Source organism: Labrus mixtus, chromosome 2 (genome assembly GCF_963584025.1).
Source record: "Labrus mixtus chromosome 2, fLabMix1.1, whole genome shotgun sequence".
NCBI lineage: Eukaryota > Metazoa > Chordata > Actinopteri > Labriformes > Labridae > Labrus > Labrus mixtus.
The window spans coordinates 11,815,569-11,838,986 of record NC_083613.1 but is presented as its reverse complement, the minus strand read 5'-3'; the positions used below and the strand labels follow the sequence as shown (position 1 = coordinate 11,838,986).

Genomic DNA, 23,418 nt, shown 5'->3' with positions numbered 1-23,418 from the left:
GTTAAAGGAAGAAAATAACTTTAATGGTATAAATTAATTAATTAATCAGTCAGTTTCATATCTTGAAAGAAGTAAGTTCTGGAAATGTTAAACAAGAAAACACACAGACAAAGTCCTGAATTTTATGTGTAAAATTTAATATAAAAGGGGTAAACAATAATGTATAGATGAAACAGATAAAGAATATGATTATTATGATCAGGATAATGCAATTATAATGTATGGTGACATTATATATTTAGTAATGAGATAAGACGCGGTATTGTTTGAATGCCTTGATCAGAAAATGGTCAAAAAGTTGATAAAGTCATTTTGGGATTCTATTTGGATTTAAAGGAGGGCTCTGAATAGACACGACTCATGACTTAATCTTCCAACACCCCTTGCCACCAGCAGTCTTACTGTGAGATGTGTTCAATTGAACTCCGCCGGCTGGTCCCGCGTTTCAGTCTCCGGCAAGCGGTTCTTTTCAGGCCCAGAGAGGTCCACGGGCCAGATTAGATGCCTTAACAACATGGTCGGAGTGTGCAGCTGGGATGGAGATTGTACGTCGGTTCAGCCGTTGTCTCAGAAGCTCCAAGAGGATCCAACAGGAAAAAATATTGAAGAGTCTTTTGATATGTCGATTTCCAATTCAGATTAACCGGATGGCCATCTTGATGAATCCAAACTAAGTAATTGGCGTTCAAAATTGAAGAGCAAAGACTTTGGAGAAGAAAGTTCAAAAACCTTGCTTGAGCCAGAAAGAATTGATGTTCCAAAAATTCGGACCGAAGTCCGAAGAGAAGCGAGCAAGAGCTGAAGCTCTAAACTTCACAAACCAAAAACAAAACTAAAACTGGAGATCTGAGCTCAGTGTGAACTCTTATCAGCTGCGGCCGAAGGAGGGGGGCCTGCAGGGGAAGGGTTACTCCCATTCTGACCGGAGGAGAATTGTTTAAATGAAACCGAGTTTACTCAATAAGATTGAGAATAAGAATCTAAACATATATACGTCACCATACATTAATTTTGATATTATTTCTATCAGATCCACGTTGATGTAGGTTCACGTCATATATTTAGACAAACATTTCTATCAGATTCATGTTGAGATGAAAATTACACCACCTGGGAACATCCTCAGTTAATCCCAGCCTGTAGGTGAACAAAAACATGTTATACAGTCAACATTCTTAATAAGACATATTAATAAAGTAGGAAAAGAAGTTGGTGTCTTTAAATAACACCTTCCATATCTAATATCAAAGAGTATGCTTTATAACACGTCTAAATGTATAATTATGAAGGTTACGTATTCATGGATATTCTAACACTAGATGGCAATAGCACTCCATGTCAAATTCCTATTAAACATAATATAACTCTTATTCCTATTCTGAAGATCATATTTTGAGTTTAAAAAGATGATTATAATACATTCAATGTGACAATTACAAATATCTAGATGAAGAAAGACATAAATGTTCATTTGATGCAGAATTGAAAGCTGTGGTTTAATTCAGCTCTTCAGCAGTCCTTCAACAGATGGTCAATTTTACGACTTTGCAGAGACTGTTTTCGGTCACAGTTCATGTCTTTGGGGTCAATTCGTAGATAGCAGAGTGTTCTGTTTCCTCTCGGTTGTTTATTCCAGGTGTTGTAAAAGTTCATAATATCCTGTCTGAGAGGGAGACTTGAGTCATTGATCAGTTCTTTTGTTCCTTGGTAAAAGTAATGTTAATCCACAGTCCTGAGTCCTGCAGGAAGAGAGGTCGTAAAACGTGGCTGTTGATAACGGCTACACTCGATAGAAGGAATGATGATCAAACTCACTGGGAATATTTTTCTGCTTTACAGCTGCAGAAGAGAGAACGCACCTGCAGAGCCTATGTCCAGGTAAGACAGACAGACAGACAGACAGACAGACAGACAGACAGACAGACAGACAGACAGTGAGGCGGACAGTCAGACAGACAGACAGACAGACAGACAGACAGACAGATAGACAGACAGACAGGTAGAGAATAAACTCATGGCGTTCTCTCCATCAGGCGGTGGTTCAGACCGTTGATAACCTGTTGGGTCCCGAGGCTCTGGTTTCGTGGGCCGACATGAGCGGCGTTGATCAGTCCCGCTCGGCGTCTCTGCTCTTAGACGCAGTTGAAAAAGGAGCGTTTCTCTTGGCTAACAATCTCTACGAGGGACGCTTCAGTGACAGGACGCCAAACGTTGGTACGTGCTGTCTCTCTTACTGAAAGTTTCTGATCAGAACGGTGTGGAAATGACATCACAACTGAAGCTTTGTTGTGTGTGTGTGTGTGTGCAGACGTGGAGGTGTATGTGCTCAACACAGAGGCTGACATACAGGACCTGACGTTTCCACACTCCTACGACAGTGACAGCATCCTGCAGATATCAGCGCTGGCTCTGCAGCAGTACAGCAACAACGGTCAGTGAACACAACACAACTAATAAACATGCAGCTCAATGGTCATTGTGTCATGATTTGGTCTGTTTTTGTTTTGTTTTTGAGAGTTTAGATGTATTTATCTTTTAGTTCTCAGTCTTCCTAGGTGTTTCCCTTGTGTGTTTTCTAGTTTGGTCTTTGATGTTTCGTGTGTTATTTTTGTAACTTCGTATCCTGGTGTTTCTTTATATTCTAGTTTTTGGTTACATTTTCGAGTTCTCTGTCTTCAGTGTTTCCTGATTCATTTCATCGTTGTCTTAATGCTTCTTGTGTTTTATCCTGCCTCTGTGTTTCCCTCCAGTGTAATTGCCCTCATTTTCTTCACCTGTGTCATTAGTCTCACATGTGTCTGATTACCCCTGTGTCTATTTAGTCTCTGTGTTTCTTCCCTTCTGTGTCAGATTATTGGATGTTAGTCTACGTCAGTGTTTCTCAGTATTTTTACCCTTTTTGGGGATTTTTCAGTTTGGACATTTGGATAGTAAGTTTTGCTTTGTCTTTTGTGTTAATTAAATTTACTTTGAAGTTTCTGCAATTGGGTCCACCTCCCTTGTTTTCCCAAATCCGTGACACAGTGAACAAGACTAATCAATGTACAGCTCAGTGGTCAGTGAACACAACTAATCAACAAGCAGCTGAGTGGTCAGTGAACACAACACAACTAATGAATGTGCAGCTGACTGGTCAGTGAACACAACTAATCAACGTGCAGCTCAGTAGTCAATGAACACAACACAACTAATCAACGTGCAGCTGAGTGGTCAGTGAACACAACTAATCAACGTGCAGCTCAGTGGTCAGTGAACACAACTAATCAACGTGCAGCTCAGTGGTCAGTGAACACAACACAACTAATCAACGTGCAGCTCAGTGGTCAGTGAACACAACACAACTAATCAACGTGCAGCTCAGTGGTCAGTGAACACAACACAACTGATCAACAAGCAGCTGAGTGGTCAGTGAACACAACTAATCAACGTGCAGCTCAGTGGTCAGTGAACACAACACAACTAATCAACGTGCAGCTCAGTGGTCAGTGAACACAACACAACTAATCAACAAGCAGCTAAGTGGTCAGTGAACATAACACAACTAATCAACGTGCAGCTGAGTGGTCAGTGAACACAACTAATCAACGTGCAGCTCAATGGTCAGTGAACACAACACAACTAATCAATGTGCAGCTCAGTGGTCAGTGAAGACAACACAACTAATCAACAAGCAGCTGAGTGGTCAGTGAACACAACTAATCAACGTGCAGCTCAGTGGTCAGTGAACACAACACAACTAATCAACGTGCAGCTCAGTGGTCAGTGAACACAACACAACTAATCAACAAGCAGCTAAGTGGTCAGTGAACACAACACAACTAATCAACGTGCAGCTCAGTGGTCAATGAACACAACACAACTAATCAACGTGCAGCTGACTGGTCAGTGAACACAACACAACTAATCAACGTGCAGCTGACTGGTCAGTGAACACAACACAACTAATCAACGTGCAGCTCAGTGGTCAGTGAACACAACTAATCAACGTGCAGCTCAGTGGTCAGTGAACACAACACAACTAATCAACGTGCAGCTCAGTGGTCAGTGAAGACAACACAACTAATCAACGGGCAGCTCAGTGGTCAGTGAACACAACACAACTAGTCAACGTGCAGCTGAGTGGTCAGTGAACACAACTAATCAACGTTCAGCTGAGTGGTCAGTGAACACAACTAATCAACGTGCAGCTCAGTGGTCAGTGAACACAACTAATCAACAAGCAGCTCAATGGTCAGTGAACACAACACAACTAATCAACGTGCAGCTCAGTGGTCAGTCAACACAACTAATCAACATGCTCTCAATGGTCAGTGAACACAACTAATCAACAAGCAGCTGAGTGGTCAGTGAACACAACTAATCAACATGCTCTCAATGGTCAGTGAACACAACTAATCAACAAGCAGCTGAGTGGTCAGTGAACACAACTAATCAACATGCTCTCAATGGTCAGTGAACACAACTACTCAACAAGCAGCTGAGTGGTCAGTGAACACAACTAATCAACAAGCAGCTGAGTGATCAGTGAACACAACACAACTAATCAACGTGCAGCTGAGTGGTCAGTGAACACAACACAACTAATCAACGTGCAGCTCAGTGGTCAGTGAACACAACACAACTAATCAACGTGCAGCTGAGTGGTCAGTGAAGACAACATAACTAATCAACGTGCAGCTCAGTGGTCAGTGAACACAACACAACTAATCAATGTGCAGCTCAGTGGTCAGTGAACACAACTAATCAACGTGCAGCTCGGTGGTCAGTGAACACAACACAACGAATCAACAAGCAGCTGAGTGGTCAGTGAACACAACACAACTAATCAACGTGCAGCTCGGTGGTCAGTGAACACAACACAACTAATCAACGTGCAGCTCAGTGGTCAGTGAACACAACACAACTAATCAACAAGCAGCAGACTGGTTAGTGAACACAACTAATCAACGTGCAGCTCAGTGGTCAGTGAACACAACACAACTAATCAACAAGCAGCTGACTGGTCAGTGAACACAACTAATCAACGTGCAGCTCAGTGGTCAGTGAACACAACACAACTAATCAACATGCTCTCAGTGGTCAGTGAACACAACACAACTAATAAACATGCAGCTCAATGGTCAGTGAACACAACACAACTAATAAACATGCAGCTCAATGGTCAGTCAACACAACTAATCAACGTGCAGCTCAGTGGTCAGTGAACACAACTAATCAACAAGCAGCTGACTGGTCAGTGAACACAACACAACTAATAAACATGCAGCTCAATGGTCAGTGAACACAACTAATCAACGTGCAGCTCAGTGGTCAGTGAACACAACTAATCAACGTGCAGCTGAGTGGTCAGTGGACACAACTAATCAACGTGCAGCTGACTGGTCAGTGAACACAACACAACTAATAAACATGCAGCTCAATGGTCAGTGAACACAACACAACTAATAAACATGCAGCTCAATGGTCAGTCAACACAACTAATCAACATGCAGCTGAGTTGACAGTGAACACAACACAACTAATCAATGTGCAGCTCAGTGGTCAGTGAACACAACTAATCAACGTGCAGCTGAGTGGTCAGTGGACACAACTAATCAACGTGCAGCTGACTGGTCAGTGAACACAACACAACTAGTCAACGTGCAGCTCAGTGGTCAGTGGACACAACACAACTAATCAACGTGCAGCTCAGTGGTCAGTGAACACAACACAACTAATCTACAAGCAGCTAAGTGGTCAGTGAACATAACACAACTAATCAACGTGCAGCTCAGTGGTCAATGAACACAACACAACTAATCAACGTGCAGCTGACTGGTCAGTGAACACAACACAACTAATCAACGTGCAGCTCAGTGGTCAGTGAACACAACACAACTAATAAACATGCAGCTCAATGGTCAGTGAACACAACACAACTAATCAACGTGCAGCTCAGTGGTCAGTGAACACAACACAACTAATCAACGTGCAGCTGAGTGAAGAGTCAGGATGATACGGTGTCCTGTTACCGTTCTCAAACTAACCATAACCTGGTAATACTTTTATATAGTTCAATATTCGCTGATAGTCGTATCGGCCTTCATACTCATCCCATCCTCAGTGAAATATTTGTTGCTGCACACTCTGCTCATCATGCTGAAACTTTACGAGGGGGCTAAAAGGACAGAGTATTCATACCCTCAGCTAACATTCAGAGATCAGCTGGTTCTGACATGTTCACAAGTTCAGATTTGAAAACAGATGAGCTGTCTCGTCTTTAGTATAATGCTTTAAACTTTACTAAACCTAAATGTCTTTGTCTGTTTCCTTCGTCTCCCCCCTCAGGCCAGGTGAAGCTGGTCCTCACTCTCTATAAGAACCTGGGCTCCTTCCTGACCACCCAGAACTCCACCCTGCGGCTCGGGCTGGGACTCAGCCCCGGCTCAGAGTTGAGGCGCAGGAGCCTGGTGGTCAACTCCCACGTCATCTCTGCATCTGTGCACCGAGGGACCAACAGAGTGTACCTCTCTGAGCCGGTGATCTTCACCCTGAGACACCTCCAGGTCTGTTAAAGGTTTTAAACATCAGATCCTCTACCATCCACCGGGTCCCTGAATTTCTTTCACTGCCACTGACATGTGTTTGTCTCCACAGCTTGAGAACCACTTTGGCCCCAACTGCTCCTTCTGGAACGGGTCAGGGGTTTCTGGGAGCGGCAGGTGGTCTACGCAGGGCTGTCGTCTGTTACACACCAACAACACGCACACCACCTGCGCCTGTAACCACCTGTCCAGTTATGCTGTCCTCATGACGTATCAGCAACCGGCAGTAAGAAACACACCCAACACACACACACAACAGAGTTCAATTCAGCCCCTAACCCAGCAGGAGAGGACCTCCTCCTCCTCCACCTCCTACTCAGCTCCTCCTCTTCCTCCTCCTCCTCCTCCTACTCAGCTCCTCCTCTTCCTCCTCCTCCTCCTCCTACTCAGCTCCTCCTCTTCCTCCTCCTCCACCTCCTACTCAGCTCCTCCTCTTCCTCCTACTCAGCTCCTCCTCTTCCTCCTCCTCCTACTCAGCTCCTCCTCTTCCTCCTCCTCCTCCTCTTCTTCCTCCTCCTCCTCCTCTTCCTCCTCCTCCTCCTACTCAGCTCCTCCTCTTCTTCTTCCTCCTCCTCCTCTTCCTCCTCCTCCTCCTCCTCTTCCTCCTCCTCTTCTTCCTCCTCCTCCTCTTCCTCTTCCTCCTCCTCTTCCTACTCCTCCTCTTCCTCCTCCTCCTCGTACCCCTCATCCTCCTCCTCCTCCTCCCCGTACCCCTCCTCCTCCTCCTCCTCCTCCTCCTCTTCCTCCTCCTCCTCCTCTTCCTCCTCTCCTCCTCTCCTCCTCTCCTCCTCTTCCTGCTGCTCCTCCTCCTACTCCAGAGTGATATTATTAAAACACCTACAAAGATCTCTCAGGTCGTACAATGTGAGCTCTCAGGTCGTACAATGTGAGCTCTCAGGTCTTACAGTGTGATCTCTCAGGGTGTACAGTGTGAGCTCTCAGGGTGTACAGTGTGATCTCTCAGGTCGTACAGTGTGAGCTCTCAGGGTGTACAGTGTGATCTCTCAGGGTGTACAGTGTGAGCTCAATGTCTCAGTCATGTTTTGACTTGTTTGTAATGTTTTAATATAATTATTATTATTTTAATATAAATTACATACATTAAACACAGTTGTATTATATTAGCATATTAAATATTTTCTTTTTCTGCTGTCTGTCCTCCTCGTCAGTTTGGGGCCGGGGTGGAGGAGCTCCTCGTCTATGTCGTGTCCTGGGTGGGGATCTCTGTAGCACTGGTTTGTTTGGCCACCTGTCTTACCACGCTGTGCTGCCAGGGGGCGCCGTGGCACACTGACCACAGCACCATCCACTGCAACCTTTGGGCCAACCTGCTGATCACTGAGCTGCTCTTCCTGGTCGGAGCCAACAAGACTCAGTACACGGTGAGTGCTTTAAGTTCAGATGAGGAAGCTGAGTGTGCCTCCACTGAAATGGACGCCATGCTGACCGTCCGTACTCTCACTTATATATTTATTCTTGTTAACTTAAATTGACCATTCCACCAGAGACGCAGACGTCTCCAAAATAAATATTATCATATGAGCACCAGTTAGGATCTGTGCAGGATAATTACTACAAGATAATCAAATATAAAAAATATGATATCCCTCCTCTTCCCCCCCCCCTCCTCCTCCTTTTCCTCCCCTGTATCCAGGTCGTGTGCTCCATCATTGCCGGCCTGCTGCACTTCTCTCTGCTCTCTGCGTTCTGTTGGTTATGTCTGGAGGGGGTGGAGCTCTACCTGCTGCAGAGGGAGGTGTTTGAGGGTCGGAACTCCAGGAGGAAGTATTTCTACCTGTGTGGTTACTCCGTCCCCGGGCTGGTGGTAGCCGTGTCTGCCGCCATAGACTTCAGAGGCTACGGCTCCACAACGGCGTGAGTTAACTAATGCGCGTGTGTGTGTGTGTGTGTGTGTGTGTGTGTGTGTGTGTGTAAAGTAAAGTAAATTTCCAACATCTAAATACTTTAACTCTGTCTGCCACACTGAAAGTTATTAAATTATTGTTGTTTGTTTTTGTGTGTGTGTGTGTGTGTGTGTGTGTGTGTGTGTGTGTGTGTGTGTGTGTGTGTTTGTGTGTGTGTGTGCGTGTGTGTAGCTGCTGGCTGAGGACAGATAACTACTTCATCTGGAGTTTTCTTGGTCCTGTTGCCGTCATCATAACGGTGAGTTTCCTTTGATGTCTAATTGATAACATGATGATGTCATCATTTAACGCCTTGCTTCCCAAACGTGGGACCGTTATATAACCTCTGGTTTTTAAATGTTAAACGGATTCTTAGTGTAGTTTTTTCTTTTTTCTTCTCTGTTTTAGTTGGTTGTAAACATGTTCAGCTGCTCTACAAAGAAACTTATCTGTTTATTGATGTTGTTATTGTTAAACTGTGTTTGTTGTTTGTTGTTTCTGCCCACAGCTGAACTTGGTTGTCTTGGTCATGACCTTACATAAGATGCACAGCACGGCTGCTTTAAAGCCAGACTCCAGTCGCCATGACAACCTGAGGTGAGTATGCTGAGTTTCTGAACCAGGCGGACTTTTTTGAAAACAATCTCGTACGAGTCGTACGAGAGGGTCAGAGGTCATTCAAATATTGTTTGTAATTCATCATAAAGGAAGAATGTGCAACATGTTACACATAAATATATCATAAATCCAGTGTATCCTGTGTAAATGTGTCTCTGAGTCATGACTGTCTACAATGAGTGAGAAGCTCGAGTCCCGCTGGCTGTGTTGTTGTCAGAGCTGTGTTTACATGGACGGGACGGCCGGCTCCTCTCCTTGTGTATAAAGCTGTTTTAGTCAAGGAGAGAAGAAGAAGAACATACTCACTGATTATTTGGATATTAGTAAGAGTTTTCAGAGACAAGGACAATTATCTCCGCCGCTTGAGCTTAATGATGGTGCGTTCCAGTTGAACTCCTTCATGTAAACGCGGTTTGGAGGTGTGTCTCTGGAGGAGAGCGGAGGCTTCAGTGTGGAGGAGGTGTGGCCAAACAGAAGTTTGTTTTGGTTTCATGCTGGAGCTCAAGGGCGACATCTACTGGATCAAAAAGTTCTCGTCAAGTTCTCGTAACTTCTTGTTCAGAGCAGCAGGAAACACTGATCGGGGATTAAACCAACAACTGAATTTGTTGAGTTTCAAGAAACATCAGGGTTTTAGTGGTTGTCATGGTAATGGTGTTATAAAGGTGTGATAGGTTGGAGGATGAGGAGGTGCGGAGGGTTTTAGTGGTTGTCATGGTGATGGTGTTATAAAGGTGTGATAGTGTAGCATATTCTAATTTGGGGCACCAGCTTAAAGTATAAGCATAAGATAACTAACCTTAGTTGTAGTAATTAATTAATCTATAAATCTATCTCATATCATCGGAGCAAATTCTCAAGCAGTTAAAACCATAAAAATACACAGACAAAGTACTGAAATTTTATGTGTGAAGTTTAGAAAATGGTGAACGAAAGATACATAAATGGAGTAAATATGCAAAGGATATAATTACGACAGTGATACTGACGTGACAACGTAAATAAGACAATGTTTTGTATTAGTTTCTAAGTTGGAATGGTGAAGTTCTTATGTTATAGTAACGAGGTAAAACGCGATATCTTTTGAGTGATTTAACTAGGTAAGGATTTAGAAAAAAGAAAGGGGACTTAGTGAATTTGGTGTAAAAGTTGATTTAGAGGCTTAGATTCGTATACGACAAGCTTTGCTCCTACACACCCACTGCTTAATCAGAACGCTCCTTACTATGAGTTGCGTTCGGGAGAATTCTGCAGAATGGTACCACTTAGCCCTCGTCGAGTTGTTTCGGATCGAGTATGCCGGCGGTCCACAGTGATTGCCGTAGCAAATCTGGTCGGAGTTGATGAGTGAAGTGAGTGATGAATAGCACAGCGGTCCGGTCGTTGTCCGTTGGGTCCGTCTCTCAGCGGACCCAACTTCCTATCTATAATTCCGTCATAGATGATCGTAGTGGAATCTAACTCACATGAAAATATCACTCTTGATGTCACAATTATATATATTTCCGAATCAGGGATTGAACAGACATTCTTTTATATCAGAAATTGAGCATGTTGGTTGTGACAGATTGTTCATCAGATGTAAAGCTGTTAAGTCAGTAGGTGAGATAGTCCAGAGCACATCAAAGGCATTCTCTGCCGTGTTGATTAACTCCGCAGACGGCTGTGGTTCTGACCCCTTCTGAGTTTGCTAATTCCGAGGTCGTTCACACATAGCCAAGGGGTCTGTTTTACCGGTGTAGTTTAGAAAGTTATCCAAAGTGTTTTATGACGTCCTGTCTCTACATTCCAATGTAAATGTTTCAAACAGTTAATCAATGAATTGTGTTTTCCCATCAGCAAACAGGAAAGGGGATTTTGACAAATTTGGGGTTATTCCAGGGCAACACGTTACAATAGGTTGGAGGATGAGGATGTGCAGAGGGTTTTAGTGGTTGTCATGGTAATGGTGTTATAAAGGTGTGAAAGGTTGGAGGATGAGGAGGTGCAGAAGGTTTTAGTGGTTGTCATGGTGATGGTGTTATAAAGATGTGAAAGGTTGGAGGATGAGGAGGTGCAGAAGGTTTTAGTGGTTGTCATGGTGATGGTGTTATAAAGGTGTGATAGGTTGGAGGATGAGGAGGTGCAGAGGGTTTTAGTGGTTGTCATGGTGATGGTGTTATAAAGGTGTGATAGGTTGGAGGATGAGGAGGTGCAGAGGGTTTTAGTGGTTGTCATAGTGATGGTCGTTTTGACTCCTGCTGTAGTTTTCCATGAGCCCAGATCATTTCATCGTCCAATCGCAGAGGATTGTTTAATGATCTGATTTTGTAGTTTCAGATGTCACCACTAGATGTCACTGTAGTCATTGTACACTAGCTGTAGATGATGCTGTGTCATATCGTACTAACAGTAGGGTGTGTGTCTGTGTGTGTGTGTGTGTGTGTGTGTCTGCAGGGCGTGGGCAGTGGGCTCCCTGACTCTGCTCTTCCTGCAGAGCGTCACCTGGTCTTCAGGTCTGATGTTCCTGTCGTCTCCGTCTCTCCTCCTGGCGTACCTCTTCTCGTCCCTGAACACCGCCCAGGCGCTCCTCATCAGCATCCTGCACTGCACGCTCGCCAGGAAGGTCTGAGCCGACGTGTGCAAAGAGTCTGTGTGACGTCTCATCTTCTTTATTTAAGCAGGTTTGTTTGTGTCCTGCAGGGTCAGAAGGATTACGGCCGCTGCCTGCGCCTCTCGCAGTGCTGCGTCACGTCCTCGTCCAGCTCACCGGACTCAGTGAAGGGTGCAGCGCTGCGCTCCAACAGCCGCTACACCAGCAGCCAGAGCCGGAGAGCGACCGCTAACAGACAGGTACAATATTCTCTTCAGCTCTGTCTGTGTGTCTGAGTGACCTTTGACCTTATTGGATTCTTTGTGCTCCAGAGTCGGATCCGGAGGATGTGGAACGACACGGTGCGGCGGCAGACTGAGTCCTCTTTCATCGCTGCAGACGTTAACAACACGCCCACTCTGAACCGAGGTCTGAGCGTCTGTCTTTAAACCTCTGAGTCTCCTTTGGTGTTTGAGAGTGTTTTATTAATTTCCTCTCTCTCTCTCTCTCCTCAGCTCCTTTAGGAAACCACTTCCTCACTAATCCGGTGTTGCAGACTCACGCCGGAGCGTCTCCGTACGACACCATGCTGGCTCAGGGTTACAGTCAACCCTTCAGCTCCACAGGTAACCTCCCCTTCACCTCCACAGGTAACCTCACCTGCAGCTTTGATTTTCTTCCTTCTGTTGGTGACGTTCATCTCGTAGTGACCACACTTCTTCCACGCTGGAGTGGCGGCGCTTCTTAACGGAGATCAGAGCAAACTTTCTTCATGAATCACTTTTATTCACTTTGTTTCTTTTTACTGCCGTTTTCTTTGCTTTTTTAATTATTGCGATCTTATTCAAACTCTAAAGCTGAAAACAACAAAGACATGCTCGTTAGCTTAACTGCTGACTGTGGCTGGTCTCTCTGTATGTCATCCTGTGATTGGCTGGTGACCACTAACCCCGCCTCATTAGTGACTGCTGGTTTTGGCTCAACCCCCCCCGAGACTCCGAACAGTTAAAGCAGATGGATGACGGATGAAAAGGAGAGAAGGCGTGAATGTGGAAAATGTTTCTGATGTTTTAACTTGGTGATAAATGTCTGCTTGTCTGATATTCCCTCTGTGACCTTTAACCTTTCTGTCTATGTTGAGTTTTTATGTTTGCAAAGTGTCTTTAATCTCTCCTTCTCTGTCTCTCTGTCTACACGTGGACGTGTAGGAACCTTCAGAAATAAGAGTACGAGCTCTCCTTTGTTGTGAATCATTGAGCGCCACATCTTGTGCTGTGTTCAATCCATCTGATTCATAACCCATGACCACATGGAACACATCATCATGTGGCTACATGAACAAACATGACTCATTCACTCAGAGCGTCACCTTTATGACCTTTATGACCTTTATGACCTTTCATGTCTCTTTGCTCACTAATCTACACTTCCTTTTTCTGCCTGCAGAGGGTGCTGTGTCCCAGAGCCAGGACTCCTGTGGGTTGGACAGTGTGTGCCTGAACGGTGGTTACACCCCCAACACCTTCACCCTGCACGGTTTGGGGACCACGCCCGGGTCTCGTGCTGGAGTGGTGGGCAGTACAGACCTCTTGAGGGAGGGCGGAGTCGAAGACATCTCCCCCGCCCTCCTCACCCCTCATGGAGCCTCAGATCTGGGCAGCGGTGCAGGGATGCGTCGTAACTTGTCAGATGCTGCGGCGCTGGAGAAGATGATCATTTCGGAGCTGGTGCAGAGCAACCTGCGGCCCTCGGTCCCCATGCCGGTCCCTCCAGAGCGCTACGGAAGTCTGGCGAGGCCTCATCACCACGACAGAGCGGCTCTCACTCACACCGCCACGTTAACTCGACATGCACAGCCACCGCCACCGCTGCAGGAGGGCTGGGCTGCAACCATGCAGCCAAACACTCGCGAGGGTTGGGCGCCGCCGAGGCACCACACACCAGATACTGAGACGCATTCCACAACACGAGTCCCAGACCACGCCACCACGCCACGTCTACAAGACGGCTGGTCCCACTCACGTGTTTTAGGAGATTCAGAGTCCCGTGAGCTGCTTAAGGACAGTGACAGGCTGCAGCTGCAAGGCACTTTGGGGCGCCGTGGTCTGCAGGACCGGCAGCAAGCTTGTCCCCCCGATGTTCAGGCACGGCCCTACTCCACCCTCAGCCGCACTCCCGGAACTCTGTCCCGCAACCGCAGCACGGCGGAGCCAAGTGGAGCGACGGACAGGGAGCGAGAGAGGGAGCGTTACAGGGACAGGCCCCTCCCACCTCCTCCTCCTCCTCCCCCGCAGGAGTCAGAGCCCCTGTACAAAGCTCTGGAGGAGTCACTGCTGATGAAGCAGAGGGAGGCCAGCGTAGAGGCGTGGAGAGAAAAAGACGAGACATTTCTACTGAAAAGAGATGGAATGATGGACGACTGGAGGGCGGGAAGCGAGAGAGGGAGGGACGAGTCTTTCACCTCACAGAAAAGAGACGGAGAAATGGACGAATGGAGAGGAGGCCTGGAGAGAGGGAGGGAGGAGTCTCATGTGTTGGAGAAAAGAACTGGAAGGATGGAGGTGTGGCGGGGAGAGACGGAGCAGGAGGAGACTTTTATAACTCAGAAGAAGGATTTTGGGATGGAGGGATGGAGAGGGGGGGTGGAGAGAGAGAAAGATGAGTTTTTAAAGGACAGAGATGGATGGAGGGCGGGGCTTGAACGAGAGAGCGATAAACAGAAGGTTGGAGTGCTGGACGTGTGGAGGGGAGGGGTGGATGTAGACAGGGATGAAACTTTCCTGTTTGAGAGTAAAGATGGAGGTCTTGACGGCAGGAAAAGAGGATCTCTGCGTTACCACGGTGAGCGAGAGGATTCTGACAGCTTCACTCTGCCTTTGACCCCTGACCTGGACCTGGACCCCGACTCCTCCCCTATCTACGCCCGGGATTCAAACCCCTCCCCGCTCTACCCTGGAGACAGCCGCTCACCACCTCTCAGCATCTTCCCTCGAAGCTCTCCTCCTACAAATGTGTTCGCTCCTCGAGACTCTAACTCGCCTCCAAACAACCTGTACTCCCGCCACTCCCCGCAGGTGTACAGTCGGAGCAGCTCGCCGCCTCGCTTCTACACTCGCACCTCCCCACCAACTCTTTCGTATCCTGACAGCAGCCCTGAAGGTCCTGAGGAGGTCAGCCCCACCGGTCAACCCCAGAGACCCGCCCTGGAACTTCCCTACAGCTTAGGACGGCCCCCTCTTGGTCCGCGGCCAAATCACCTGCAGACCTTCTATCAGCCGCCACCACTGACAACTAATGGGGAGGCAGCATACACAGCAGAGCCCGCCTCCGACGGAGACGACGGACAGATGCAGCGTGTGACGAGCCTGTGACTAGGGCGGTGGTGATTGGGGGATAGAATGCAGGCGGGAGGAGGAAGATGGTACACCAACAAATGTGAAGATCCAGCTGATGGATAGAATGATGATGATGATGCTGATGATGATGATGGTGATGATGGTGATGATGATGATGCTGATGATGATGATGGTGATGATGGTGATGATGGTGATGATGATGGTGATGGTGATGATGATGATGATGGTGATTATGATGATGGTGGTGATGGTGATGATGATGATGGTGAAGATGATGATGATGATGATGATGATGGTGAAGATGATGATGATGATGATGATGAGGGTTTCGATGATGACAGTGATTGCTCCTCCCTGCTTCTACCTCCTGATCACCACGAGACTTCCCCTTTTCATGTTTTATTACTTTTCTATGACTGTGATCCATTGATGACTTTTCCTCCTCTTCCTCTCTCTGTCCTGAAACCCTGCTGTGTCTTCCCAGATCATCGGCGCTAATTCTTGTTTTATTTTTCGCCCATTGTCTGTGTTTCTATTGGTTGATGGGCCGCGTGTCGTCCCTCCCTGTAGCAAGCCAACAGTGTGTCAAAGAAACACGTGTGTGTTGCCAAAAAATCCTTTCAAAGAACATGTGCATGACTTTATAGTGGATTTTACCAGGCTGCATAGTGTAGGAGGAAAGAGCTGTGTGAGTGTGTGTGAGAGTGTGAGTGCGTGCAGGAAGCTTGACGAGCATGCGTGTGTGTAAGGATGTGTGTGCGACTGTATATACATCATTCTTGTATATTTAATGTATCACAGTGAAGCATTTTATCAGCATCAAATCGGGGGGGACTCTTACACACTTCTCCTCTGACTGATTTCGAAATCTTGACCAATTCCATTTTCACATCAAGACCAAAAACTCCGCCTCCCCCATCCTTCCACACGCCACTTACTGTTGGTGATGGAACTGGTTGCAACAAAACTCTTGAACTCCACAGCCAGAGATCATATAAAACCTCAGAACTTTTCTGCAACCCCCTTGAGACCCTTGTACATATTGACCTCCAGTGTTCTGATTGTCTTGTATTGCTATTGAAGTTCAAGTAAACATGTGAAATAAAATGATCTCATCTTTTCTTTGTCTGGATGTGTCGGGTAAGGGCGGGGTCAGGAGGAGCAGGGTGAGAGCGGTGTCAGGAGGAGCAGGGTGAGGGAAGGGTCAGGTGTGGCATGGTGAGGGTAAGGTCACAAGGAGCAGGGAAAGGGCGGGGTTAAATGTTGCAGGGCAACAGAACCACCACTACACCTCTGTTATGACCTCCAACAGGAGGTGACAGAACCACCACTGCACCTCTGTTATAACCTCCATCAGGAGGTGACAGAACCACCACTGCACCTCTGTTATAACCTCCATCAGGAGGTGACAGAACCACCACTGCACTTCTGTTATAACCTCCATCAGGAGGTGACAGAACCACCACTGCACCTCTGTTATAACCTCCATCAGGAGGTGACAGAACCACCACTACACCTCTGTTATAACCTCCATCAGGAGGCGACAGAACCACCACTGCACCTCTGTTATAACCTCCATCAGGAGGTGACAGAACCACCACTACACCTCTGTTATGACCTCCAACAGGAGGTGACAGAACCACCTGCACATTTAGCTGACTAGTTAAATATCCTCGCTGGTCAGCATCAGAGTCACTAGTCTGATCAATAATTGTTGATATATTTATGTATACATTTATATTTATCGTAAATGTAATGCTCAAACTGCAATGTGGTGGCCCGCCACTAGATGGGGCTGTAGGCATAGACTGGCCCTATAGCTTTGGATAATCTGGTTGTAAACAAGCACAGTGCTAGCAGTGCTAACGTTAGCAACACTTTGTCCCTTTGTGTTGAGTAGTTTGATTGTGTTGGGCAGTATTGTTACATCCTCTTTAAAAAGACACAAATTAAACAAAGATTGATTTTTAATCTTATTTATTTAATAACTGTTGTGCTCTCTGATTGGTCAGAAGTCTAACAACAACATTTAGTAAAATAAACATGAAGTCAGATAAATAGCAGCAGACCTGTCAAACACACGAGTTAGGTGTATTCTCTTATTAATAAACTGCATGTATTACAAACAGGAGCTAACAGCACATTAGGAACACCAGCTTCTGTCTTTGTGTTGCTACATCACTGAGCTGTGCTCCGATATAAAACACAGGATCTCCTACCTGATCAAAGGGGAACTGAAGAAAGACTAAGGTATGATTAAAACAGTGCTGTATACAATCTGTTTATATTTACAGGTGCTGTAGAGAGGGGGGGGGGTTCCTCATCTCACAGGTCACATCTGAAGCTGAGGTCAGTCCAAAGGTTGAAGGGTCAAGAGCTCAGACTTCCTGCCCGCCTCTTATTTGCTCTCAGCTTTCATCTCTTGTCTTCTGAGCCTCAAAACAAACTCTCTCGCTCAGCCCGCTGAGGTACGACCTTTGTCTTCATAGGAAATGGTTTCACAAACTTCACATCTCTCCAAAGCCGACTACAGGCTGCAGGTGGGTGATGTTGGTACAGGTATGGGAGGATCTAGCAGACAGTGTGTTGGGGGGACAGGGGGCTGTCCAGGGTTTCAGTCGGGGACAGATCTGAACTCATGCTCTTAAACATGGACGAGATGTGGAAGGCCTGCGAGAAACAAACACACAACCAACATGAACACGGCAACATGTGAACACACACTGAAAACAAACCAGAGGTGTATACTGACCACCCAGTAAGCTGTGAGCGCCCCCTGTATGTAGCCTGTTGTCACATCAGACGGGTGATGTCTGTAGTCTGAGATGCGGGTCAGACCGGTGTAAACCGCTAGCAGAACCAGAAAGAACTGCAGTGCGGGCCTGAGCAGCCGAGCCCCTCGCCATGTCAGCCGAGCCTGCAGGTAAAACTAGAGGACCAATCAGAACATGTTATTCCTACAGCAGGGTCTTTTTCTTTCTCTAACCAGTGTAACCTTAACCCCCCAACTTTTATTTAGAGATGAATCCTGACGTATCACTCAAACACACACACACACAGACACACACACACACGCACAATAGGGAGAGTGGTGAGGTGGTGAGGCGAGGTCAGACTCCTCCCTCTGCGGGACAAAGCTGTATCTGTTTGTCTCGTTCTCAACTCGAGTTGTTTTCACACACATGCTCTTGTGAACATTTCTAGATAACATCGTGAGGACGGCTCCTGAAATCCTCTCCTGAGGTAAGACGTGACAGCTGAAGCATCAGAGTCCTCCATAGGACTCTATCATGACAATATGTGTCTTTGTATCAATGCTACGTGTAGTTGAAGAGAATCTCAATGTGAACTAAAGAGTGGAGAAGAACATACTGGAGAACAGGAAACTTAATGCAGCAGGTTCATTAGAGCACGGAGATGGTAGAGGTGGCGTGCAGACAGTCTATGGTCGTGCAGCGATCACAGGGAATAAAGGTGCCCTCACACTCCTTTATTCTCTTGTTTCTACCGCTAACTGACGGACGGCTTTATTCCCTTCCTCTCTGCATTTTGTACAAGTAACAAAATAGAAAACTGGAGACACATGAAATTATGTTTTTTGGTGTTGATGTGAGTGAGACAGACAATGTGTAATAGTAGAAAAATGAGCAGAAAGAAATACTTACTGCTAAATAGAGCATTGTATACATGGCGAAGGAGGCGTGGCCAGAGAAGAAGGACTTCCTGAAGAAAACACAGAGACGCGAATACTGTATACATCAACACGGAGTATCAAAGTAACAGAAGCATTCAATCTAAACCACAGCCAAACTGCAGTTCCTCCAGTGTCCACTTGAGGCTGTTAGCTCAGGTCTGTGTTTCTTTAACAGCAGAAAGAAACGTGTTGGCAGAATCTGACTTCATTCTGAGTTTTTATTGGTTCACACTAACCTTTATCTTAAACTACAGAGTGTGTGTGTGTGTGTGTGTGTGTTCCTCTACAGTCTTAATTAAACAAACATGTCAGCCCTACTGCACACACACCTGGCCTCCTCTAAACGGTGGTCCGGCTGGCGGCAGTTCACCGTGGCGACGTAGGTTCCTGGTGTGCAGTTTAGTGACGCATATGTAACCCCACACACGGACAGGAAGTGAGGTCGCAGCCGGCCAACGCTCAGCTTGGCCATGTTAGTGAGCGATTGGCCGACGCAGCAGCCGAACAGGAAGCAGCCCAGCTCCTTGTACAGACACGACACATACAGGTTCCTGATGAAGGCCTTGGAGCTGACGGCGAGGAAACGGACCCGGTAACACTCCCCGAGGGCGATCTGAAAGCAGGAAACAGTCAGAGCCGTCGTTTTACCTCCCTCCACATGGTGTAACAGCCAATCAGGACGTCTGTGCTCACAGTGAGGCCAGTGATGATGATGCCGCCGCTGATGAGTAACTCGTCAGATATGGCCTCTCGGTGCTGGTAGGGGTAAGTGATGCTGGGGTCCCCACACATAAAGCCCCTCCTGTAAGGACTCACTGCTTTCAACTCACAGGCAAAGAAAGGAATGGAAGCTGCACAGAGAGGAGAGGAGAGGAGAGGAAACCAAAATATCACTAAAATCAGTCTCAAATCAGTTATTTAATTACTAATATTATTAATAATTAATAACTATATTTAATAAATTGAAGGCATGAAATCCGTACACAAAGCCTTCGCACCCAGCTTATATCACAATGCAAATACACCAGTAATCACAAACAACTGCTCTCTTAAATTATAACAGAATTTATTTAAACAAAGCAACATCAATCCAAAATCAATGAAACTCAGTCCAACAAATAACTATTATAAACTAATCTAAGCAAACAAACATTATCAAGCAAAACTTGTGAATGAGGTGTAAAAGTGTAGTTATGTGTGTGTGTGGATGAGGGAGAGAGAGAGAGAGAGAGAGAGAGAAAACAAGATGGTGGAGAGAGACAATGCACCATGTGGCTTCGTCACATGTGGACAAAATGGTGGACAACAAAGGAAGCCGTGTGGCTACCTTTTGAAATAGTTTGAGCTCTCTGAGCTGAGTTCAGTAACTGTTACTTAAACACCATAAAGCCAGTGGCCGGACTTTGATTCAACGGCGGGTACACTGGTCTTTCTGATTGTGAAAGCCGTTGACTGAAGGTAAACTAGCGTAGCATTACACACATTGGCGAACACGGCGGTTCGTCACAATAAAACAAATGCAGCAGCTTACAACAGATAATAAACAGAATGTGACGTGTCGTCAACAATGATGCACAATTATCAGTGGTTATAAAAGAAACATAACTATTTCTGAAACTATTTCTGCCCAGACCAAAGCTCTTACTTGGGGTAACTCCTGGTGATCATTGCAAAGTTGGTTGGATCTTCACTCTGTTGAATGTTGAATCATCAGATTCAGGCAGGTTTCCTTCGTGGCTGATGTAGGAGGAGGGTAGCAGGGTTCAGATCTTCGACCAGAGCACTGCTCTATAGGGTCTTCTGGTTGCAGGAGCCGAGTTCTTTATGTGTCCTTGTGGATTCAGGGATCAGTGGGCTTTCTTCAGCGCTCCTTACCAGTTGCGTTCAATGACGTCTTACGAAAAATTAAAGGAAGGAAACTCTTCTTTTTGCTCAAACCTGATAGCATCTGATTGCGCCCAAAATTGAGCAATGCCTGGCGATTGATTTTAAAGACTGGAACTGCCTGTGAGTTAACCTCAGGCCTCCTCCAATGAGGATAGAGAATCCAGACACCCCCCACATCCCTACTTTTCACACCTATTTGTTAGTTGCTGTTGGGGGGTGCTGGGCTAAGTATAGTTCCCTCCAAAACAACTCTAGTCAGGCTTGAGAACTGTGATACAGGCCTGAGTCCTTTGTCCAGCACACATGGCTGAGGCCCAACAAAGGTGTGACAGCTGTAAGAAGTGTGAAAGGTGTGACAGCTGTAACAGGTGTGAAAGGTGTGACAGCTGTAACAGGTGTGAAAGGTGTGACAGCTGTAACACCATTTAACACCAGTGTGGATGCAAAGTGTGAGTACGGGTGTAATGACAGCCGACCTTTGTTATGGTGCCATCATGGAATAAGAAAGAGTTAAAGGCTCTGATATTCTGCAGCAAACATGAACAACATGAGGAGAAGATCATACGGACGTCTGGAGTGTGACGCTCTGAAAAATAAATGTGGTGACCATTTTAAAACAAACCTTATATTGTCCAAAGCAGTCTTCACTGAGATGTGAGTTGTGGAACTATGTCCGGACGCGTGCATCTGGAACAAACAAATGTCTGATACTCTTTTCCAATAGAGTCATCAATCTGTTTATCATAGTTCATGATCGGGGTTGACTTATGCACATAAATGTCCCATTCTGTCCAATACATCATAAAGCATAAACTGTTACATCATAGTCAACCCGACACGGTCAAAAAAACTATATGCTTCCAAACACACCTGAACCCAATTACCTGGAGCCTTGGCTTTATGCACAGCATAAGTCAAGACTCTACCTGCTGTTCAGTGTCGGAATTACACTCAAATACAAATTTGCTGTGTTGTGTTGGGGTTTCTTGCAAGGATCAATAAAACATTTAAGCATAAGCATTTTGGCTCCTACAATAAAGATGTCAACCAAGTGGACTGTGTGCGTGTGTGTGTTTGTGTGTGTCTGTTTGCGTGTGTGTGTGTGTGTGTGTGTGTGTGTGTGTGGTGGTGGTGGTGGTGGTGGGGGGGGGGGGGGGGGGGGGGGAGAGAGACTTCAGTCTGAAAACAGTCCAGAGCCAGCCTCACACTGTCTGTTTGTCTCACCCCCCCCCCCCCCCCCCCCCCACCAACACCAACACCAACACACACACACACTCACACAAGCCTGAGCTCAGGGCAACAAACCCCACTAATGTGATTGCAGATCGTCACACACACATTTGAAGATATGTTTGTGGATCTTGCACGGCAGGAGTGTTGCAAAAGTCACGTGTAAAATGACAGCCAATGAAGAGGTGTGTATTTTCAGGATTCACAGCTGAAAAAGTTCACTGCCATTAATAAATAAGTAAATATTTCGAGATTGGTCTACATATTTGCAGATTAGTTTACGCATTTGTGGATCTGTGTACGCATATTCAAATAGTTTTGCCACAATAATAGCTCCACACACACACACACACACGAAGATCATATATCTATATATTTATACCATTTATAACCCCCTCTGGCACAGCTCTGTCCTGAACACTGGAGGTTGTCATGGAAACTGTAAAATTCCCTCCACAATGCACGAGCAGGTTGGCACGGAGAGCTCGAGATTGTGCACGAGCGGAGAACAAAGAGCGTGCACAAGCGGAGAAAAGAACCCCCCCCCCCCCATGTTTACTGTATTTGCTGCTGGCTGTCTGCAGATACAAGAGGATACAAAAAGATTCATGTCTGATAGTCAATCGATTATTAAAGAGTTAATTATTCAATAATATCATTCTCACTACTATAAGAAAGTGGGGAAAACTTTTGATAACACTCAAATCACTTTACGGCACTTTGCTTTACTTAACGTCACTCAACGTTACAACTCTTTTTTTTGAGTCACTTCATGAAAGTGAAAACCCTCAAAGTCAAACTAAAGTGGTTCAGTTTGGTGTTTGTCAGTTTGGTGTGTGTTACAGATGAACTGATTCATTTTGAACTCTGATTTAAAATCTTGAATCACTTCGAGCAGACTCATCAGGTGAGGTCAGCGGTCATGAACTCGCTCCTGATTATCAGCCGCTCGTTAAAAAAAGGTTCACATATATTCACCCAGGAGGAGGCACAGCAGGTCCAGGCCCACCAGGAGTTTCCTCTGGGACAAAGCCGGTCCGGTGATCTCCAGGAGCTTCTTCCCAGCTGCACTTTCCATCACCATCCCTCCTGCGGACAGCCTTCGCCTCCTGCCGGCGCCTCCTGCTTGTCACTGAGAGCTTTATGTCAGCAACGCTTCAAGTTCAACGTGTGGGCATCAGAGAACATGGAGAGAGAGCATGTATCAGATCTGACCTGCTGATGAACCCACAGGAAGCTTCAGTGTTTAAAACCCTCGCTGACAGAGTCCACCGTGTTCTTTAGGCATCTTTAATTTCATCCCAGAGAGCAGGACGCGTCCCGACCTGCTGCAGGGTCCGCCTCCCGACCTGCTGCAGGGTCCGCCTCCTGCAACATATGCAGCCCGGTGCAACGGAGAACTCCGGACTGGTCACCACACTCTCTCCCCCCCCCCTCTCTATTTCTCCCTCCACCTCTCCCCCCCCCCCCCCCCCCCCACTCTCTCTCTCCCTCCACCTCTCTCTCTCCCTCTCTCTCCCTCTCTCTCGCTCTCTCTCGCTCTCTCTCTCTCTCTCTCTCTCTCCCTCCCCAA

At 46.3% G+C, this 23,418-nt stretch overlaps 2 protein-coding genes and 1 long non-coding RNA gene across 7 annotated transcripts in view; 1 reads left to right on the top strand and 2 right to left on the bottom strand.

The window, feature by feature from the left end:
• The window catches only part of LOC132985129 (adhesion G protein-coupled receptor L1-like), a 36,600-nt gene extending 20,445 nt beyond the window's left edge, over positions 1 to 16,155 (top strand). For 2 of the 3 annotated variants that reach the window (XM_061052353.1, XM_061052344.1), the window contains 15 exons: positions 1,840 to 1,878; positions 2,034 to 2,214; positions 2,309 to 2,431; positions 6,328 to 6,545; positions 6,637 to 6,810; positions 7,754 to 7,966; positions 8,239 to 8,459; positions 8,681 to 8,747; positions 8,997 to 9,085; positions 11,543 to 11,711; positions 11,789 to 11,938; positions 12,011 to 12,107; positions 12,194 to 12,304; positions 12,887 to 12,904; positions 13,125 to 16,155. In XM_061052353.1, coding sequence (XP_060908336.1) covers positions 1,840 to 1,878; positions 2,034 to 2,214; positions 2,309 to 2,431; positions 6,328 to 6,545; positions 6,637 to 6,810; positions 7,754 to 7,966; positions 8,239 to 8,459; positions 8,681 to 8,747; positions 8,997 to 9,085; positions 11,543 to 11,711; positions 11,789 to 11,938; positions 12,011 to 12,107; positions 12,194 to 12,304; positions 12,887 to 12,904; positions 13,125 to 15,049 — 3,795 coding nt within the window. In that variant the 3' untranslated portion in view covers positions 15,050 to 16,155. The remainder of the gene's footprint in view (positions 1 to 1,839; positions 1,879 to 2,033; positions 2,215 to 2,308; positions 2,432 to 6,327; positions 6,546 to 6,636; positions 6,811 to 7,753; positions 7,967 to 8,238; positions 8,460 to 8,680; positions 8,748 to 8,996; positions 9,086 to 11,542; positions 11,712 to 11,788; positions 11,939 to 12,010; positions 12,108 to 12,193; positions 12,305 to 12,886; positions 12,905 to 13,124) is intronic. The other variant, XM_061052360.1, reaches the window with a different exon arrangement.
• An 839-nt stretch (positions 16,156 to 16,994) lies between these two features.
• Positions 16,995 to 23,148, bottom strand: LOC132985112 (phospholipid phosphatase 3-like). Of its 3 annotated transcripts, XM_061052312.1 has the most exons (6): positions 22,824 to 23,148; positions 19,422 to 19,579; positions 19,058 to 19,341; positions 18,700 to 18,757; positions 17,787 to 17,963; positions 16,995 to 17,704 (listed from the first exon to the last, which is right to left on the bottom strand). In XM_061052312.1, the coding sequence occupies exons 1-6, from the start codon at positions 22,927 to 22,929 to the stop codon at positions 17,606 to 17,608; spliced, it is 882 nt and encodes a 293-aa protein (XP_060908295.1). In that variant the 5' UTR covers positions 22,930 to 23,148; the 3' UTR covers positions 16,995 to 17,605. The 3 variants fall into 3 exon arrangements, with proteins under 3 accessions (XP_060908295.1, XP_060908303.1, XP_060908286.1); XM_061052320.1 differs by having other exon boundaries at positions 16,995 to 17,963; positions 22,735 to 23,148; XM_061052303.1 differs by having other exon boundaries at positions 16,995 to 17,963.
• On the bottom strand, positions 19,778 to 21,735 carry LOC132985128 (uncharacterized). The gene is made up of 2 exons (XR_009675023.1): positions 21,234 to 21,735; positions 19,778 to 21,201 (listed from the first exon to the last, which is right to left on the bottom strand). It is a non-coding gene; the product is annotated as an uncharacterized LOC132985128 (long non-coding RNA).
• Positions 23,149 to 23,418: the final 270 nt, after the last annotated feature.

Bases quoted from the DNA above. Each gene is read 5' to 3' on its own strand.
- LOC132985112 (XM_061052303.1), bottom strand. From the start codon at position 22,929: ATGGTGATGGAAAGTGCAGCTGGGAAGAAGCTCCTGGAGATCACCGGA. The intron at 19,580-22,823 runs GTGAATATATGT...CTCTCTGTGCAG, and splicing joins CCTGCTGTGCCTCCTCCTGG to CTTCCATTCCTTTCTTTGCC. The intron at 18,758-19,057 runs GTGTGTGTGCAG...TGTTTTCTTCAG, and splicing joins CACCGTTTAGAGGAGGCCAG to GAAGTCCTTCTTCTCTGGCC.